Here is a 20,982-nt window from a genome sequence, read left to right on the forward strand (position 1 = left end):
TGGTGGCGGTGATGACATTAATTGTGCCGATGATGATAATGCTATGATGATGGTGACGATAAAGAAAACAGTGGTGGTCAGTATAATGATAAGATGCTGGGGATGATGATGATGATGATGGTGATGATGGTGATGGTGATGATGGTGATGGTGATGGTGGTGATGATGGTGATGGTGATGATGATGATGATGATGATGATGGTGGTGATGGTGATGGTGATGATGATGGTGATGGTGATGATGATGGTGGTGATGATGATGATGATGATGATGATGATGATGATGATTATAGTGATATGTGATGACGAAGATAATTGTGGGAATGTTAAGGATGGTGAAAATTGCAATTCTAAAGATGACAATGATAATGGTTGTGAAAATAGTGTGACCATCACCATCATCACTGTCATTATCTTGAAGAATGAGGACATTAAGAACAAGGATGGCAGATGTTCTATTTAAAAAAAACATTGTGTAAGTCAGCAAAGTGACCTACCATCAAATATCTGGGCATTGCAAAAGATGCTGCTGAAATTAATACCGTTACAACACTGGGTATAACCTTGCATCTCGCAAAAAGAAGAATGGGATTCAAATTTCAACTTTTGGGGGACGATGAGGGTGGCCTCTTGGTGCATGGAGTTGTTGAACATCCGATCTGGATGCTTGCAGGAGGAAAGACGATGCGGTATGTTTGTCTATCAACAAGTTATGGACCTTTGCGTCAACTGGCCTACATGATATGTTAGGGGCTCCGGAATAGGGATGAGTCGACGACAAATAGATCAAGATACATGCATTGCGGGCAAGGACGATGGTGTTGGTGAAGATGACATTGATGATGGCAATGTTGATGATCATGATCATGATCATGATGGTGATGTTGATGTTGATGATGATGGTGATGGTGATGATGATGATGATGGTGATTATGGTGATGATAGTGATTATGATGATTATGGTGATGAAATTGGTGATGATGGTAGTGATTATGATGATGATGGTGATGAAAATGGTGATGATGATAGTGATTTTGATAATGATGGTGATTATGGTGATGATGAAGATGGTGATTATGATGATGATGGTGATGAAAATGGTGATGATGATAGTGATTATGATGATGATGGTGATGAAAATGGTGATGATAATAGTGATTTTGATGATGATGGTGATGAAAATGGTGATGATGATAGTGATTTTGATAATGATGGTGATTATGGTGATGATGAAGATGGTGATTATGATGGTGATTATGATGATGATGGTGATGAAAATGGTGATGATGATAGTGATTATGATAATAATGGTGATGTTGATGATGGTTGTGATGATGGTGATTATGATTATGGGATGATGATGATGGTGATGTTGATGATGGTTGTGATGATGGTGATGATAATGATGATGCTGGTGGAGATTGTGATATCATGAAAGAGATGACAGTATGGTTGATACTATTCTGATTGTTGCGAATCGACCCCCTGCTTATGTGTTTTCTCTTAAGTTCCTGATATTTGGTGGGACGGTGATCGAGTGCAGGTTCCAAGATAAATCTCAAAAAAATTCTTCTCTTCCACTATTTTCTATCTCTCCTTGTCCATTCTCATGATGACTCTTATTCACTCTTTGCTCTCTTCCTATTCTAAGATCTCTCTCTAACACAATCTCTGCCCCTTCTCTCTCTCTCTCTTCCTCTCTACCTCTCTCTCCTCTCTTTTTTTTTCTTCTTTCTTTCTCTCCCTCCACCCATCTCTGTTCACATTTCATTTATTGCATGTATCAGCTGATAAAAAATTTCTTGAATAGGCAACCACACCAATGTACACTCAGAAGCACTAGAGGGCGCTAGTCCACAACTTTGATTGGGCAAGTTGTAAGTTGTATCGTTCTGAAAAATAAAATCTACTGATATGAAGTCGATCAAAATATCGATGAATGGATAGGTGCCAGTATGGATAAATAAGTAGTTTGACAGATTATTAGAGAAATGGTCTGGCCTGGGAGATAAAGAGAGAAATGAAATATATCTTAATACACTTCGTAAAAACACCACTGCAAAACTACTAATCATTTTGGCAAATTTTCAGCAAAATTAAAATTGATACACAGGGTTTTAAAAAATTCCAATCACTCTATACATTATGGTTACATTGCATTAAATTTATTGCATATCTTCATGAATTATATTCAAAAATACCAAGTAAAATATATGGCTTTAAATCATGATTTTTCTGCATCTTCAAAAGATATTCAACAGTACAAAATCTTCCAGCTGAAAGGAATATATCACAAACATTAGCTAAATCAAATATTTCAAAAGTCTGTTTTCTTACAAAACGTAAACATGAAACTGAAATATGTTCTTTACATATCATGCTGCCTCAATCAAAACGTTTTTAAAAATAATGCACATAAAAGAAACCTCCTACGTGCAATCATTATACTTAGAGTTGGTGGTTGTGGGACTAGGACATCCAGGGTTCAAAACCCCTTTTGAATACTAGTGCTCATGTTTACAGCTTTTAGGCTTGAAGGTGAAGTCCATCATGATATCATATGACAATTTCAAAAATTCATAACTTTCCTATTCTTGATGAGATATTGCTCAAACTTTCACTTTTTTGTTTCACTTTTTTTTCTACTTTTAATAAAAACAAATTAATATCAGGGTGGACTTTCCCTTTAAGCCTCTATTACCTCGTCTCTTTGACGGAACTTAAAAACAACACCGTGGCTTGATTACAAAGCTAAGAGCACCATACATTTCTTCCTTTGTATCTGGAATCTTGTCCATAGATTCATACATGTCAAAAAAAAATATATATATATTAATAATCACATTTTTACGAGACACAATTTGACTTCCATAATTATTTCTATGGATTATTGACAAGAAAATAAGATATTTTAGCAAAATGCAGTTTTTCCCACAGCATTTGATTGAACTGGGCTGGGGCAGGCATGCAAAACGGTCAAATTTAATACGTTTGGTACCTGCCATGAAAAACATACATGTATAAATGCATAGTAAATTGTAAAATGTAATTATATGCAGTATGATTGATGACCTAAATCCTACGAGTATTTGATTTTGTTGTAATTATTTTTGGGAGAATGGCCCTCTAATCTAGATTCATAGCATAAGATAATATCACAAAATGATATATTTCAGATCAAAATTTAAACAATAATATAATTCTTCAAAAACTATTGCTGTCTAAACAAACTTGGCAAAGTCAAGACTTAAAACCCTTTCAGATAAAACTCAAAACAAAAATATGATTCTTTAAAATTACATAAATGAACTTTGCAAAGTAAGGGTTCAGGCAAATGAATGGCGAGGTTCATACAACATTTTGAAGTTGATGATGTATTTATAACAAACACACCAATGCTATACTGTCTTTGGTGTAATTTGAATTAACATAGCACGTTAATGTCCACACACATACACACTTGGCACATTACAAGCAAGGTACACTTACATTTTCGTATAATTGATACAGCAGCTTTGGTACATCAGCTTGGAAGCATCCATAGATCCTCATGCACACATAAATATATGTCAAAATTGATAGGCTATTTGTCCATTCCGAGATACCATTTGGTTTTCACCTGTGCTGGCTTAACCAATATGGAATAAAATAAGTAGGAAATAGCAATGATTCACAGTGATTTTTTTTCTTTTCTTTTATCAGTGCAAGGGCTAGTTTTTGGTACGTTTCATTTACTTTTAACAAAAATTATAATTTTGTTAATGTTTTGGCCCCAATCAAACTTAGCCCATATATATATATATATATATTTTTGTTGTACGTATATTTTGCATGAAATTGAATGACTGTAAAATGTATTTCACTCATGTATTTGCCTTCCATTTCATTTCAAATTTCACAAAGTGCACTCAATTAATTTCATACATTTCTTAAGAGAATTAACTTTCAGTAAGAATAGTGACCGCAGCACAAATGCACCCACAGACTGAAGGCTAGTTCTTGGCTGTCAGCTATTCTATATGAGAGATGTCCACTAGCGTCCATCCCCCTCGACCGTCTATGACGAGCTCGGCGTCATGGAAGCGTTTGAGCGTAACATGATGACCTACGCTGATCAGGGTCATCTTTGCCTCTCGACAGAGACTGTAGAGCTGGGCCTCCTTCTCACTCGGTACTGCGCTGGTTGCTTCGTCCAGCACTGCAATGGTGAGATAGAAAATAAATGATGACAATCATGATTGTCTCAAGAATACAAATTATACATATTATTTTTGTATCCATTACTATTTTTAATTTCTTTATAAAATGTTAAATTTATAGATATACATACCCTGATTAATTCTGATGTTAAAGGTAATACAAAGTTTTGGAAAATTTTGAAAATCGGCTGGATAGTGATTCTTTACAATTTTGATATATTTGGATGCCGCTGTGGATGTATTATAAGCACTAGAAAATTTAGCCCCTAAAACTCTTCCGCTTTCGAGAAAAATTGAATATAAAAAATTACCGATGCTCCCGGGAAATTTTGATGAATTTCAAATAGCGCCTACGGCTGTACAATGGTAGCTGCGACCATGAAAATCTCAGAATAAGTAGTTGTGATATATAATTTCCAAATGGGAATAGCTAATCGGTCGGTTTTAGTTGAGAAACATTGTTTTATAGCTTAATTAATATCTTGACCTTGAGAGGGAGCTATACAACATAAAGAGTTTATTATTTACAATTTCATAACTTTAGACCCGATTTCAACCGCAACAACGACCACTGAATTTGTAGGATTGCATATGCTTCCAATTTGTTAATTTGAACCAAATTCATGACCCCATACCAAAACTTTGTATTACCTTTAAAAACAATCATTTTGAAATATTGTACTCTTTAGCTTACATAATTTTATTTGATAATGTGTAAATTATTTGATTTTAGCATACCGTTATTCATTTATTTATGTATCAGACTCTAAAGTTTCTTTGACTTTGTGTACATTATTGTTATTAATCTGTTTGTATTTTTATTTAAAGGCCCGGTCACATATAGACGATGCACGGCCTGCACATTGAAAATCAGAAAAGGTTGTGCGCCCAACTTTTGTCAGGATTTGGGAGGAGCTAGCAAACTGACACCGAATGTGAGTGTGTTGCTAGTGCGCTGCGCGTATACAGGGCGTGTGCTCCACGTATGTCTGGCGTTGGTCAAGGGTCTGGGGTCCATTTGGCGTTTACATTCATGCGTTGAGCTCTGCGCACATTTTTGAGCATGCCCAAAAAATCCTGACGCACACAGTGAATGACGACCAATGCATAGCGTTGGTCCAGCGCACTCGACAAACGAGTAACGAAGGATGACGCACACCTAACGCACAACAACGCACTGGCAAATTGCAAATTTTCAATGCGCGGGCCGTGCATCCCTTACATTTATCTGTGTTTATCTGAATACATCTTGCTAGTCCCAACAACTTACATGCATCTGTAGCAAAAGTAACAAATCACAAGAAGTAACTATTATTCTGGAATTTTTCTGGAAAATTGAGTTCCATTACCAAAACTTAAACTAAGCTGCCACATGAAAAATTTGACAATATTGATCCTTCATAAATTTGATAGCCGTTTGCCTTCAGATTTTGTTGCAAGGATATCGTACTGTGCAATGGGTGTAAAGGCAATACTACTCACAAGCAAACTTGGGTCTCTGGTATAGCAGTCTTGCAAACGCCAGACACTGGGCCTCTCCAGGAGTTAACACATCGTACCAGTTCCAGGAGACCGGCGTATCTAGCCCATCACAGCGATGGACCAAGCCCTCGAGGCCTACCTGGTCCAGGATCTGGCATGGATCTGGGTCCTCATCAAGTAGACTTCTTGAAAATCTCATGGAGTTTTTGGATGGGTATGTTATCTGGAAATCAAAGAGGATCATATATAGTTGAGGTAAGAAATAATTATTTTTTTCTCCATTAGATCAAATATTCTGCTTACACAATCAGTATTTACTTACCTTGTAAGATATGATTGTGTATTCACAACATTTTTTCATCACCTCTAGTGATTAGATGAACTTCTTCAAGAATAATTAGTTGAGTTCTGGTCATGCGATTGCATTGTGAAAGAAATGTTGTGGAATCGATCAGAAAAGGTTAATCATCTAGCATGTAAGTATTGGTGTGCACTGAAAGGTTCTGGAATTATCAAAATTATAAGAAATTTGGCCCAGTCTTGGTAAACTTTCAAGCACTGTACACAGAAAGATGTATATGGGACTAGGTGATATCAATCCAAGCCAGATAGATATGATAATTTACCAAATAAATCAATTAGTAGGCAGTATCCCGGCAAATTTTGTATCATCACGTATTAGTCAAAACATACTCTTTCACATGATTGGTAATAAGAGCTTCCATTTCATGTTTTGACAGGGGGGCGTTTCCAAAACTGGTCTATACCTTTAAGGATATTTATCATTGTCAGCTTAAGTATTGTTACAACCATTGTCAGCTTTGGTTTTAGGGTTGAAGCTAGGAAATTACCACAGAGAAATTGTTGCTGGAGCATGCATTCTGCGATTGACTAAGGTATTACAAATGCAACTTCACCAAGTCATTTGAAGTATTCGTACCTGTTCCATCAACGTTCCATCCGATAGGTAAGCTTTCTGCGGTAGGAACATGATGTCCCGTGGACGTACCCCTCTCTGCTCCACCGTACCACTCATGACTGGCCACAGACCATGGAGAACACGGAGAAGTGACGTCTTACCACTCCCCGTTGAGCCTGTGATCAGGATGTTACGTCCTTCTACCACTTCTAGGGTCAAATCTGGACAAATGACGTTGATATTAAGAATACAGTACGGGTACACTTTATTCACAAGAATTCTATTTTTGTGAACTTTATGACTGGTTGCAAGGTTGTGAATTTTAACATTGTGTGAAAATGAGATGGCAATGGATGTGCAAAAATGTATTGTAAGTAGCCGAAGTTAATTATCACGAAAATAACAATTGTTAAAATAAATGTGTCGCTTTATCTGATAAATATCTGAACATGAAAATATTAGCTAATACAGTTTTGGGCTCGTATAGTCAGAGAAAAGTTAGTCAATCACAAGTCTGCTATTAACTTTGTTTTTAGGTTTCATTCTGTATTTGTATTTATACTTCATCATGATAAAGCAAATGAAGAATAATTTAAGGTTCATTGTTTCTTCTGAGCCTGCTGAATCTGGATTTCATAAAATTGTGACCTACCAGCTCCAAAACCTTTTCGGTAGTTTGTTTGTTTGTTTGATTGATTGATTGTATTTCTGAATTTTTCAACATAATAGAAAGTAGTATACAAACTAGGTACATCTATATTATTAACAAAATTCAAAATACAAATATAATCATATTGTAATATAAATCAATGCAATAACCGTACCTTTAAAAAAAAAACATAGTTAACAAATAAAAAAAAAACACTCTGCGTTTTATGCACTTCCTTTAAAGGAATAGTTGAGTTTCGTTTTCAGACCACCCATTCTCTTCAAAGTGCATGGTTATCGCTCTTATTTTTAACTATGACATTTCTAGTGCCTTTTTAGGACCTAAAATTGCTATGAAGCTAATTTAGACCCCAAAATGTGTGAAATTTAGCCAATACGATCATACCAATTCAGCTCCAATTTCAAAAAAATATGGTAACTGTTAATTACTTAATTAATTAAAAATAACAATACATGGGCCGGCTGGTTGTGCGAAATATAACCAAAACAAAAAAGCCAACATCAGCATTGGCTGAAATACAACGTAAAAGGCGTTATTTTGTGTTTTCAACGGCTTTTTCAAATTATATAATATTTGTGGTGGTACACAAATAGTAGAGATCTTTTTTTTTTCTTTCTCCATATTTATGGATATTTCAGCCGTCTCTGAACCGATTTTGATCAAACAAAGATGATTTTGTCATTTAAATTGTATTTTCTTTCAAATTTGACACTCAGTTTTTCACTATCTCACAAAAAAATTATTTTGTGTAGCGCCCTCTGCAACAGAACTCAACTATCCCTTTAAGTTTCGAGCAAGTTTTCAAGTCCCAGAATATTAGATATCAATACGCCTCTGGAAATGAAAACATTAAAAACCCTTTTGAGTTTCATCTATCTTCACAAACCTTTGATGAGGATGTCCTCCTTGGATGGAGTCGCCACGGCAACCTGGTCCAGCTGGAATGCAATCAGACTATCCACGCTGCTAACCTCCTCCTCCTCCTCCTCCCTTCTGGTAAGCCCCTCCCTAGCATCCTCCGACAGGTATTCCCTGTCCCGGTCCATCTCCGAGATGAGGAAGTGGGTGTCAGAGGTCATGGTCGGGGTCATGTCGCTGTCGGGATCGAGATGGAGGATGTTTCGTCGCGATGATTCATCCGTTTCAGGAGACTTCTTGGTGTTGGGCGACAGCTCTTCTAAGCTTTCGAGAAGCTCCCCAATCCTGATAGAGAAAATGGTATGGAGGAGATGTATGAAGATATGAAGTCACCCAGAATGTAGCCTGTAGATCTGTTCACTACTGATTTACACCTGTAAACATGTTGCAGTATCATGATGAATATTAACCATTCCTGATTAATGGAGCTTACAAAAAAAATTCATTTTACTAAGTCTAAATCACTCTTGTTATCTTTACATTGTCTTTAATATCTTGTCTATATTTCTATCTCTGTCTGTCTCTCTTTCTGCTTAGTAATTTTCCCTTCTAACCTCATGTCAAAAAGCCTTTCAATTCATCAATGGGTTTATAAGGCGCCGCTCAGCACGCTCCACAAGAGACAACAACTAGATGTCTATCCGAAATTTGTTTCACTGAAGAAATGCCCAAAACATGCAAGGAAACCAAGGGGCAAGTGGGGGAAAAGGAGCCTGGGCTGTGTGGAGGAGGCAGGGGGAAGGACAGAGGCAAGGCAGACCTCACCAGGGTCTCCCCCCCCCCCCCCAGAGGGGAAAGAGGCAGCTGCAAGCCCAGGCAGCCAATGCAGAAGACGACTCGGATAGCGACATGGAGGACAGGGACAGCCACTTTGGGGCGGATGAGGACCTAGCTACATTGCAGCCAACAGTCACTCAGCTCCAGCAGGACCTTAACAGATCAAAGAAGAGAAGACAGCCCAGTTCTTTGAGGACAACACATTCTTTTATGACATGGGGGACAACGACTACAAGAATAAGGTGAAGAGGAGACAGCTGCTGGGGGAGCTGGCCAAGTCTCTTGGGTTCAAAGGTAAGTTTTTAAAAATTTTAAACTTTTCTTTACCATTCGTTTTTGCATTCAAATGTACATTTTTTGGTCATGTATATTTTCCTGTGCTTTGAAATGTACTTTTTTTATAAGGTTTCCTGTGGTTTTGTGTGCAGCCGAGATGGCTGACAAGTTTTACAAGAGCTTCCGCAACATCCAGACATATCAGACTATCAAAAGCTGAGAGAGAGGGAGGCCAAGGGCAAGTCCGTCTCCAGCTCCTCCAAACCCTTCCCCCTCCAACAGTGGAAGCTAAAGAGATACGCTCTCCTCCAGCCATTCTACCGTGGCAACAAGAAGCTACAAGCTAAGATTTTTAATAGGTTCCTCACATTTCACTCTGTATAACCTTCTATTCATTACAATTAATTTTGACGTCTTTTCAAAGAATTAATTATGTAATGTGACACTTTTTGTATATTTCATATTATGTTCTATTTTTGTCAATTATGTAAATTCTTTTTATTTGTGAAATGTGAAATAAACTTGAAACTTGAAACTTGAACGTCTTCCTACGTCCTTGGTTCGGTAAACATCTGCAAGGATTAGTCTGTCTTCATACTTTGTCTTCTTGCCTTGTTGCCTTGTTGCCTTGCACTCTTACCATTTGGTTATATATATTTTGCTGTATTTGACATGGAGATTTACATTTTTGGACCTATCCTTGTTTATGATTCTGATTCCGCAGCCAGAGACTTCAGACAACCAGGATTCAGACTTGGAGAGCTTGGCCAGGAGGCCAGACATTAGCTCTGTCTCTCTCTCTCCCCCATGAAGCCATCCAGGAAGGCGAAGGACAAGAACTTGACAGAAGTCCTGGTCAACCTCATGTCGGAGAGCAAGCAGGAACTAAAGGAGTCCCAGGCTGCGCTGGTTCAGGTGCGGTTGTACGTTACATAACATTTATTATGCTACAACTAAGTCTTCCATTTATACAATTGAAGTTATTCTTTCTTTTTTACACCAAGTCTCATTAAATGTATATTGTTTGTTGTTTATGTTTTAGGCGAGCGGCACATCCCAACCCACAAACACTGCCATGAGCCAAACAGAAGCGTGGACGCAGGGGATGGTCAGCGTCCACCACAACATCCCCAAACACCTGTGGCATCAGTACCAGTCTGAAGCTTTTGCCCTTGTCATGAAGTATGTGGCACGGCCCAGCAGCAGCAGCAACAGCCCCAGCACATCTACGCTCAACAGGCCCAGCCCAAGTACTATACGCCTCCCCGGCCTGCTCAGCCAATCCAGCAGCAATTCTACCCTCCGCAACATCAGCAGCATGTGGTCCACTCAACACACCAAAGGCTACAAAGCCTGAGGAGCAGGCACAACCAGCTCGGAACTCCGACTCAGACTAGTAGATAGTGAACTTTGTGATCTGTTTTATAGTCAGGTGGACTGTAGACTGTGATCTTTGTGGCAGTTATGTTGACTGTGTAGTATGATATGATGTTAGAGATGAAAAATAGAAGTTTTGATTGTTATGTTGACTTGTTATATGGTTTCATTGTTTATTTTATAAGTACATGTACAATCTTAGCTTCTATTTAATTCCTATTTTCTACTTTATATCTTGGGTTTTCTTTTACAACTGAGGTTGATAGTTTGTAATGTAATTCTTTACTTTGCAATTTTACTTTACCTTACAAAAAAGGAGTAAAGGTTTTTTTTCTCACCTGTGAGTATAGCCACCTATATCAGAGATCTTGGTGGAGAGATCAATCAACTTTGAGAAACAGCTGATCAGGTACATGGTCTGGAAGGAATACTGGGAACAAAGAGAAAGTAATGAAGACAACGTTATTACTGCTGGTGTATACAATTGATGGAAATTGACGCTGATGGAGAAAGAGAGGGAAATAAAAAGAAATGTAAGAAAGAGTTGGTTATGATGTGATTGAAGTAAATGTATATTTATTTTATGATTATGACGATGATGATGATGATGATGAAAAAATGATAATGTTAGTGATAGTAATGATGGTGATGATGGTGGTGGTGGTGGTGGTGGTGGTGAGGGTGGTGGTGGTGTTGGTGGTAATGATTATGATCATGATGATGCTGATGGTCATAATGGTGTTGATGATCATGATCATGATGATGGTGATGATGGTGGTAAAGACGATGATGGCGTTGTTGATGATCATGTCAATGATGATGACAATTATATTCATGATAATCATGGTGATGATGATGATGATGATGTTGGTAATGGTGATAATGATAATGGTGATGTGATGATGGTGATGATAATGATGATGGTGATGATGACTATGAAAATGATGCAAATAATGGATGAAAATTAAGATGCTGCAGTTATTGCTCAGTATGTTTACAATACTGATGATCATTACACTGATGATGACAAGATAATCACAAGTGTGATACTAACAATACTATGGAAAGATGAATACCGGTAGATGACAACAACAACCAAGCTGGTGATGATAAGACTAATGATAATTTACAAGCAAGAAAGAAATTATGACGAAGGAGATGGCCTTTCTACTTACAGCACTGATAAGACCCGATATCTCTGAAGCAGGAACCCCATTGTAGACTCCAGCAAATATTGGTATAGCAATAATGACGTAACTCAGAATACTGCCAAGGTAATCAAACAGATTTACAGCAACTGAAATTAAAAAAACACAATAACAAACAATTAATTAAAATGCAAATTGTTGAAAATACTTGATTTGCCAAGCATTTAATTCCTGTTTATATCTTCATCAGGCATGCGTTTTTTGGGGAAATATTTGTAAGCCAGACATCAGCATCTCTTCTTTCTTTGAATGTTTGAAGAAAAAAAAAAATCAGAACTATATTGAGATATGATATTGATCGACTTGAACTTAAGTTGTTGTTTTGTTTGGACATGGTTCCTTTCCATGTAAGAATAACTAAACATCAGCATCTCTTCTTCCCTTGAAAGATAACCATTTTCCCCAGAACTATACTAAAGTAATAATGCAGTTCATTGATCTACTTGAATTTAGGTTGTTATTTTTCATACCGGGTACAGGGTTCCTTTCCATGCAGGAATAACTAACTGTCCTTAAAAGAATATCCTATTAGGTATTAAATTCTTGCACTATCTTCTCATCATGAAACATACAAAGAACACATTAATTGATAACATTGGCTGACCAATACAGCTACCCACCATTGAGCCAGAACTCCCAGTTGGTCAGTGTCAGCTGGACATCCACAAGACTGAAGAGCTTGCGGTCAGCGTTGTCTTTTTCCACTCCACCAGCTGAGTAGAAGGCTACCGATTCTGAGTTGGCCCTCAGCTGGGCATGCTTGAACCTGATGAAGAAAGGTGAACATCATCTCCTATTTCATCCCAAACATACCACCAACTCATCAATACAAAGTTTTGGGTCAATACATTATACATTCAAGCTACTGTGATAACCTGTGTATAACAGACTACTCAGTGGAGAAAAGAAAAGTGACAAGTCCACAGGTTGTCATTATGTACAGGAGCCTTTAATACATATTTTCAAATAGAAATACTGTCCACAGACAACAACAAAATATGGCTGTATATTGAATTATCTGTAAGCCTTGAAGCTACAACAAAATACATTGGGCCAAACAGAAACAAACAGTGACTAGGAGAAGGCAAGATATAGATGCATCAAAACAACCAAAGTCATGTCTTTACTATTGTTTTGATCAGTACAACAATATATTTTTCTAAGATGACACACTACGTTTAAATAATTTCCCTATATAATCGTAAGTCCAATTAATCAACAATTGATGGGCAAGTCCAAACTACTTTGTCCTATACGTTACTTACCACATCTAAGATATTAGTAAAACATCTTATCATTGTCTGACGTTAATAGCCCACCTAGAGTTTGAGTCAGACCAAATATAACGTGGAATGCCACATTTAATGTTAAGTGATGATCAAAACTCCACAATACTTGGTAAATAATGGGACTCCAAATGACTAAATACCTTGGACTTGCCCAGGTCATGTGAATTGACTACTGACAGACATACCTGAATATCCCTTCTTGTTTCTCTTGCTGGTAGGTTAGATTGACCACCGGTGACATGATGAATTTATTGATGACACTACCAACGATGAAATAACAATAGATGACCAGAGGCCCTAGGTAGCCGGTGCTGCAAAAGGACAAGAGGGAAACGATTTATTCCTGAAGTCCAAAACAGTGTATATTTTGTTCAAAAATATGAAATTGTTTCTATTGGCTCACATTGTCTTGTGAATATATCATAACGATAACAATCATCAGCATCAATGCTCTTATTTCTGAAGGCCCTGTAATTATTACTACAGAATTTGTCAGGTACCCATTAATACACCCACCTAGGTGGAGAGTGGTAATGTCACGGGTTGTTAGTATTGGGCTGAGTCTTGAACTCTCAACCCTATGACTGAGAGTCAAGTGAATGAACCACTATACCATGACACTGTCAAAACTGTTATTGTCCAAGTGGCTCAAAGAGTAAACTATATCATAATTGCTACAAGGAAAATGTGCAAATACCTGGTATAGATTCAATTGGGTTGGATTGAAGAGGAAGAGGAACAAGGAGTGAGTTGAAGAAAAAAAAGCAACAGCGAAAAAAAGTAGAGGGGGTGAACAATATTGAGATTGAGAATAGACTAGAAAATAAAAAAGATGAAAAGGAAGAAGAAATGAAAAAAGAAAAGAAGGCCAAACTGAAACAAAAAGGAAAGAAAATTAGAAGGAGAAGGAAGGAAAATAAGTAAGGAAATAATGAAGTCAGAGATAACGAGAAATGGTTTATAAATGACAAAGAGGGAGAGTTGCGAAAGCTAACAACTTTATCTCTTCCGACTTACATTTCATATGTGAGATAGGTGTAAGTAGCAATAGTGAATGGTGACACGATAAGGGTTGGGACAACCAGACTCAGTTGATTACATAACCTCTCCACATCCTGGGTGATACGCTGATCTCTGATTGAAAAAAAATATGGAAAGACGATATGGAAACAATGTATATCCCTACGATACTATACTAATAAATTTCAGAGAATTTACCTTGAATGAGCTTTCAAGAGTCAAATTTTTAGCTTTTAATTCACTACTTCGTTGTCTGAATAGGCCTTCAATATCTTCTTTGGTATTCTTTACAATACTGGAATTGTTCTGTTTCAGGAAAAAAATCTATCTATCTTGGCAGTATTTTTCTCAATAAAAAGTAAACCAGTACTGTTGCCTGGCAATAAATTCAGCATCCTTGATCCAATACATAATAGTGCATGGCCCTTGGCTCTAGAACAACATGTTAATAAAATAAATAAGCCATACAACTAAGACTTCAAAAATACATTCATTCATATGATTGAATATATATCTCTCTCAGCAGAGACAATTATATTCATCCAAACTTTCTATATTTCTTACTACCAAATGAACCATTTCCTCCTGTTTTATTCTCATTTAAAAATAATCATGTTGTGAAATGTTTGAGAACAGTATCATTATCAGTAATGAAAAGATTAAATCTGAACACTGTGGCCTGTATTCTACTAATGTTTAAACCTAACGATAGGTTAAGGCTTTGGTCCAAAATCAAATTTAACAAAGGAAGTTAGTCTGAAGTCTAAGTTTTCCTTTTGTTAAACACGATTTTAGAACCCAGTGTCAGTTTTAACTGCATAGGTAGGATTCAGACCTTCATGTATGTACTTACGTGTTATCGACGTTGCCCGTTTGCAAGACATTGAGTTTGTAGTAATTAAAAGCCTTGAAGTAGAGTTTATGAAGATGTGCTGTCATTGCTTCTCTCCATCTTACATACAATAGCTTGCTGATGTACGTCTTGGCACTCTTTATCTGAAGTATAGAAGTAGACAAGTAAGAAAATGTAACATCAAACAAAAAATGTTGAACAGAGATCAATTTCTTTTTTCTTCACTATCATTGTATCATTAATCATCACTATCAACAAAAAAAGAAATACAGTATAAATGATTGTATGAAATTAGAGGAATAGAGACAAGCCCAGGCCATGTTTTATTATAGATGATGCAGGGCTGGTCTGAGAATTGTAGCCTCCTTTCCCATTACCTTGCTCATTTATCTCATACTTTTGAAGAAGAAAACTAATTTAGGTTTCTTTTTTTTTCTTTCAATCTTGTTGATGATAAAGATTTGGACCTATTTGACATTATATATTATCACATATTTATGTTATTCCAGTGGTAAGGAGTGGTACACAAATGTTACCTGTCAAGAAAGACTGTTTTTCAATTGTAAGGGGGGGGGGGGCCATTCCCACAACATTTATTTGTATATCTATTTCCTCCCCTGAAACAGTAGCAGGTATTTTAAAGGAGAAATTTCACATCCATCCATAAAATATCTTATGCCACATAAAATTTTTCTTAATGACTGCCATGAGTTAGTATGTGCAGTTAGACTTGCTTACCAGAGAAATCAGTACAATGTAGAGCAGAGATTGCCATAGGACTGTAAGGAAACCAGACCAGTCTTTAGCAGGGAGAACCACGTAGAATTGACTGGGGATCAAGCCTACAAAGTAAGCTGCACCTTGTTCTGTAAACAACAAAAAAGGAGAATAAATCCTGATCAGGGCCCTGTTCCATCAAGCTGGTTATCAATAACAAGTTTCAATAACTGTTATAAGCTACTGAAATGGTGGCATCCGATTGGCTGAGAGCTACTTAGTTGTCATAGAATTTTAGCATTTGTGATCGATAGGCCTGAGTCATGTCGGGATTTTCATAAACCGGGTCCCGACGGCGTTGCACCGATCGGGACCCGGTGTCCCGAAATCAGCTCGCAGGATTTGTCACTTGCCTCTATAAAAAGCGCATATCATCAGTATGTTCCTTAAAAGTGACCTTTTTTATCAATCAAATAAATCAACACATGCATACCTCGGCTCAGATCGGTATATTCTTCCATTTGACATTATTTTCATCCATGATTGGCGATGTTTAGTGCCATTATCGTGCCTCTAAAAGTAAAAAAACTGGGGCAGAAATGGAAAGACAACATTCGAGCCGCCATTTTGATTTATGCAGGTTGAATAAATCTGGTCAAAAAATATGAATGTTAGGATAATAAAACGGCTTTCTAAAAAATTCTTCTGTACAATATACCGATCATATAATATTTTAAAGACAAAATAAATATTTATCTCTTATTTTAAACATCGCATGCTTTTTTTTAAAAGCTGAAAATTACTTGGTAATCACAAGAAGTTTCGATACGGATAGCTGTTGCAAGGCAAGTTGAGACTAGTCTCGGAAAAATGCGCAGTGCTCCTCGTAATTAGCTGTAATGTGTGCCAGAACGAACCCAAACAAAGACGTGATCGTTACGAGAAAAAAATCATTAAAAACTACGAGAGCACAATTGGAAAGACAACTACTGCTCAAAATTACCATAATCAGATACATAACTTGGACAAAAACATAATAATCGCCCAAGAAATGCCACAGAAATTGTGATAATCGAGGAGTAACTGCGTACATTTTTATCGCAAGGGGCCTGCTGCAAATACTCGAATCCTTCGTTATACTGCTTTTTACCGTAGAGGGCCTTATTTGGTTTCTAGCCTCGTGTTCAATTTAAACACGTGTAATTTGGATATCGCAGCAGCTAGGCCCTTCCGATAATGATTGTACCTACATGTATAGTAACTCCTTAAATATCACTATTTATGTGGCTTTTCTTGGACAATTAACTATTGTACGATAATTTTGAGTAGTTGTCTTTCCAATTGTGCTCTCGTAGTTTTTAATGATTTTTTTCTCGTTACGATCACGTCTTTGTTCGGGTTCGTTCTGGCACGCATTACAGCTAACGAGGTGCACTGCGCATTTTTCCAAGACTAGTCTGAACTTGCCTTGCAACAGCTATCCGTATCGAAACTTCTTGTGATTACCAAGTAATTTTCAGCTTTTTAAAGAAGCATGCGGTGTTCAAAATAAAAGAAAAAAATATCTATTTTGTCTTTTAAAAATTGTTTGATCGGTATGTTGTAAAGAAGTACTTTTTAGAAAACAGTTTTATTATTCAAACATTAATGTTTCTTTCAACCTGATTTATTAATCCTGCCGAGAGACCCGGCCAGTACAGTAGCTAGCTAGCAGTAGCTAGCTAGCAGCTAGCTGGCAACAACAACCCCATGGGGCGAACTGCTTTGCAACCCATATTTATATCAGCAGTTCGGATTGATTCAGGATGAGCTAGAATATGATTGGTAACAATTAAATACTTAAGTTTTAAGGTGGATTGATTTTAGTGGTGTGCAAAACTGCAATTTCTTACATATTTCATTATTTTTTTCGGAGCGTCGGTTCTCAAAAAACGAAACCGGGACCCGACGGCAACGGTCAGGTCACGGTGTGATCGACCGTACCGACTCAAGCCTAGTGATCGATAACAAGTTTTATGAAACAGGGTCCTGGTTAAGGTTTCAATCAACACCAATGATATGACTTTCAAGAAGTAATATTGGATTCTATGACAAAGTTAACTTGGCACTATGGACATGGACAACTCGAATACAGCATAAACCCAAGCAAAATTATCAAGAAAGCTGAAATTGATTGCAAAATCTTGCAATGAATCTTTGCACTGAGCACGTATTTTTAAGCATTTACATAGACGATGATTCAAATGGAATGTGTGGAAAAGTTATTGAGGAGCAAAGTACCAAGTAGTAGAAAATATAAAATGTAAGGCTATCTAAAGATCTATCATTTAGAGCCATGGCAGTCAAATGCCTTGTTTGCCCTAGAGCTGAGCTAGCCTGATGCCCTAGATGGCATTTCACATTGTGTACTTCTTGCATCAGGTACCACAGTAGTTGCTAAATTAAAGTTTACATTAAATTAGAACAATTCAAAATTCAAACCAATTTCTCTCAGTTTTTTATTTTAAAAAAAAGGCTCTTTACTTTTAGATAAGGTTCAGAGGCAAAATTGTATCATCCTCAGGAAACTTTTATCTCATATGGAGGAGAAAACGGTTCGTCTCTGAAACTTATAATACATTTAAAAGTCTTTCCTTAACCCATTGCCTACAGGGAGCAGGTGGTCCCTGTATAAAGCCTATGAGAACGCAAGAATTCAGTACTCAACAGGTTAATAACTTAACTTTAAACTGTTGTGATGGACTTTTGACCCTCCTTCCTTCCTCTCATGCAATCAAGTGCATTGTCAGAACTCAAGATAAGCATTTTAGGCATTGTTTAACAATGTTTCCAGTTGATCTGGCCCTACATATTATCAGTGTCTGTGATATGGTGAATATTGAAGCCCTAAAAAAAATGCGCTTCAAAATGATCACGAAGTGCCTCAACTTTTCTTCTCTTTGAGTGACCGGTTTTACCATACTCATTTTCCCCAATAGACTGTAGAGTTATAAAAACAGTTGGGAAAACGGTTTTTTGAAATTTCAATCATAAATATCTTGATAATCAGACAGGCTTGTAAAAGTCATGGGATTCCTGACTGACCTACATGTAAAGGTTTATAATTATGATTGCAGCATGAGCTAAATCCAGGATTTTTTTTAGAATCTGAAGCAAAGATACCCAATCCCTATAAAAGTTTGTTCACCAATCTTGCTTACCTCCACCTGCGATCAGTAGTAGCAGGAAGAAGAGAATTGTCTGAGCAGACTTCCATGACAGGAAGAGGACGGGCAGAAGATGACAGAGTCTCTTCATAAACACCATATCTAGCTTGTACCTTTTAAAAAAATGACAAAAAGGGTAAGATTCTTGAAGATAAACATTTATTTAATGAGATAGTAAACATGATGGCCTGTATTTGACTAAAGTTTAAACCAGTTGCTGGGTTGAAGATTTTGTCAAACATCAGGATTATCAATATTACAATGTTAGTCTGAGGTCTAACTATTCATTTTGACGAATTCGTGATTTTAGACCAAAGGTTGCATTTAAATGAATTAGTACAACATAAACCAATGACTTTTTAGTTCATCAGAAAAGAAAGTTCAATGGAGTATTTCTTTTGTAGGCCATACACTTGTCATTATATAAATATAGATTCAAGTACAGGCATTTATTATGTGTAGCATGATTTAAAGGAATGTCTACTCTGATATTAATACAAGAAATGGATCAGGGAAAGTTTGAAGAAAATCTGATACATCAATGATAAATGATAATGTCAATGATATGTATTTCAAAATTGGCAACTCAATTGCACATACACTTTGTGAGGACTTCTCCCAATACTCCCATAATAAAAAATAATAATTATATTTAAAAAATCCCAGATTTCCATTGTTATCATAAGAAAAAATATATTTATGATATCAGTGTCAAATGTGGTTACTGAGGGAGTTAGATCTAGGCCAATCAGCTAATTACTCACTGGGGGAGAATTAGACCGAATTTTCCGTCTCTTTCGTTCGTTAGCCTCTTATTGGGGTAGGGTCGGCCGGCTCACTCTTTAGAGACGGAAACCGTCTATACACATTCCCTTGATAACGCCACGGCCATTTCAGGTCGTAGCGTTTTGCCCCCAAAATCCCCCAAAATGTCATTTTACCTCGTGTATATCCAAATGTAAATTAGGCCTAGGCTATAATACATCGGTTCCACTTACTAACTTGATTGAAACAATCCGTTTAATGGTCCCTTTTAAGGAAATTATGGGTCAAAATCGACATCCATGTTGAAAATCTTGCAAGCCGGGTTAAACTCTCGCTGCCGGAGTCATCTAAATCAATCTCATCCCTTCTAGTCTACGCCGAAGGCAAAATGATTATGAAGGAAAAACTGTGCGCCATCTACACGTTCGTAATGGCGTTATCACAGTTTTTCCTTCATAATCATTTTTGCCTTCGGCGTAGACTAGAAGGGATGAGATTGATTTAGATGACTCGGTTTCCGTCTCTAAAGAGAGAGCCGGCCGACCCTACCCCAATAAGAGGCTAACGAACGAAAGAGACAGAAAATTCGGTCTAGGGGAGAATGAACCCGAGGAATCGGGATCACAGACTCACAGTGATCGAATCATTCACTTCACTTTTTTCCTTCCAGTCACTGACACTGGTGAAGCCAAATACTCTAAATGATAATAACATAAGTGACAGACAGAAATCGAGTCGAGATCTAAGTTGTAGTGGCACATTGCTGTTTGCTTTTATGATAACAAAAAGTGGGCATAGCCACAGCTCAGCCAGGGCGCAGACTGGCCGCCGCGGCCCTGCCTATGCCGCGATCAAGTTTACGCTCGTACGCGGGTGCAGATCATGGTGCAGATTCGACTCTTTTCGAGATCTTCAATTTTGTTGATTAAGTAAGAGAATTGTGTTCAAAATCACTTGAATTCAATGAAATGGGAAAACATAACAATACCTCTTCGAAACAGTGGACATCTCCTTAGGCCTTCTGCAGCATGAAACAACCATCGCACAAATTTAGGAGGATTTCTCAGTTAGGATCACTGCATTTGCTTGTCCATCATTAACATCATCACACACGCTATGGAAATGTAGACTTCTTCCTGACGTTGAGAAATATTTTATTACATAAAATTGTGTAATATTTCTTTATAATCATCAAAATGAACAAAATGTTAATATTTGATAGTATTCCAATAAATTAAATATACTTAAATCATTTTCATATAGATGATTGATGCAAATTTCTCAAGTTATTTTCAAAAAGAGAAGAT

General features: G+C 37.1%; 1 protein-coding gene across 1 annotated transcript; it reads right to left on the reverse strand.

Moving 5' to 3' along the window:
* Positions 1-3,810: 3,810 nt before the first annotated feature.
* LOC590006 (ATP-binding cassette sub-family D member 4) lies at positions 3,811-20,817 on the reverse strand. Its single transcript, XM_030974787.1, has 13 exons — positions 20,664-20,817; positions 18,905-19,023; positions 15,726-15,853; positions 14,988-15,130; positions 14,132-14,248; positions 13,300-13,425; positions 12,446-12,591; positions 11,793-11,914; positions 10,956-11,047; positions 8,156-8,472; positions 6,621-6,820; positions 5,681-5,903; positions 3,811-4,197 (listed from the first exon to the last, which is right to left on the reverse strand). The coding sequence occupies exons 1-13, from the start codon at positions 20,714-20,716 to the stop codon at positions 4,010-4,012; spliced, it is 1,974 nt and encodes a 657-aa protein (XP_030830647.1). The 5' UTR covers positions 20,717-20,817; the 3' UTR covers positions 3,811-4,009.
* Positions 20,818-20,982: the final 165 nt, after the last annotated feature.

This window comes from Strongylocentrotus purpuratus, unplaced genomic scaffold, assembly GCF_000002235.5.
Source record: "Strongylocentrotus purpuratus isolate Spur 01 unplaced genomic scaffold, Spur_5.0 spur5_scaffold_7, whole genome shotgun sequence".
In the NCBI taxonomy this organism is placed as follows: domain Eukaryota; kingdom Metazoa; phylum Echinodermata; class Echinoidea; order Camarodonta; family Strongylocentrotidae; genus Strongylocentrotus; species Strongylocentrotus purpuratus.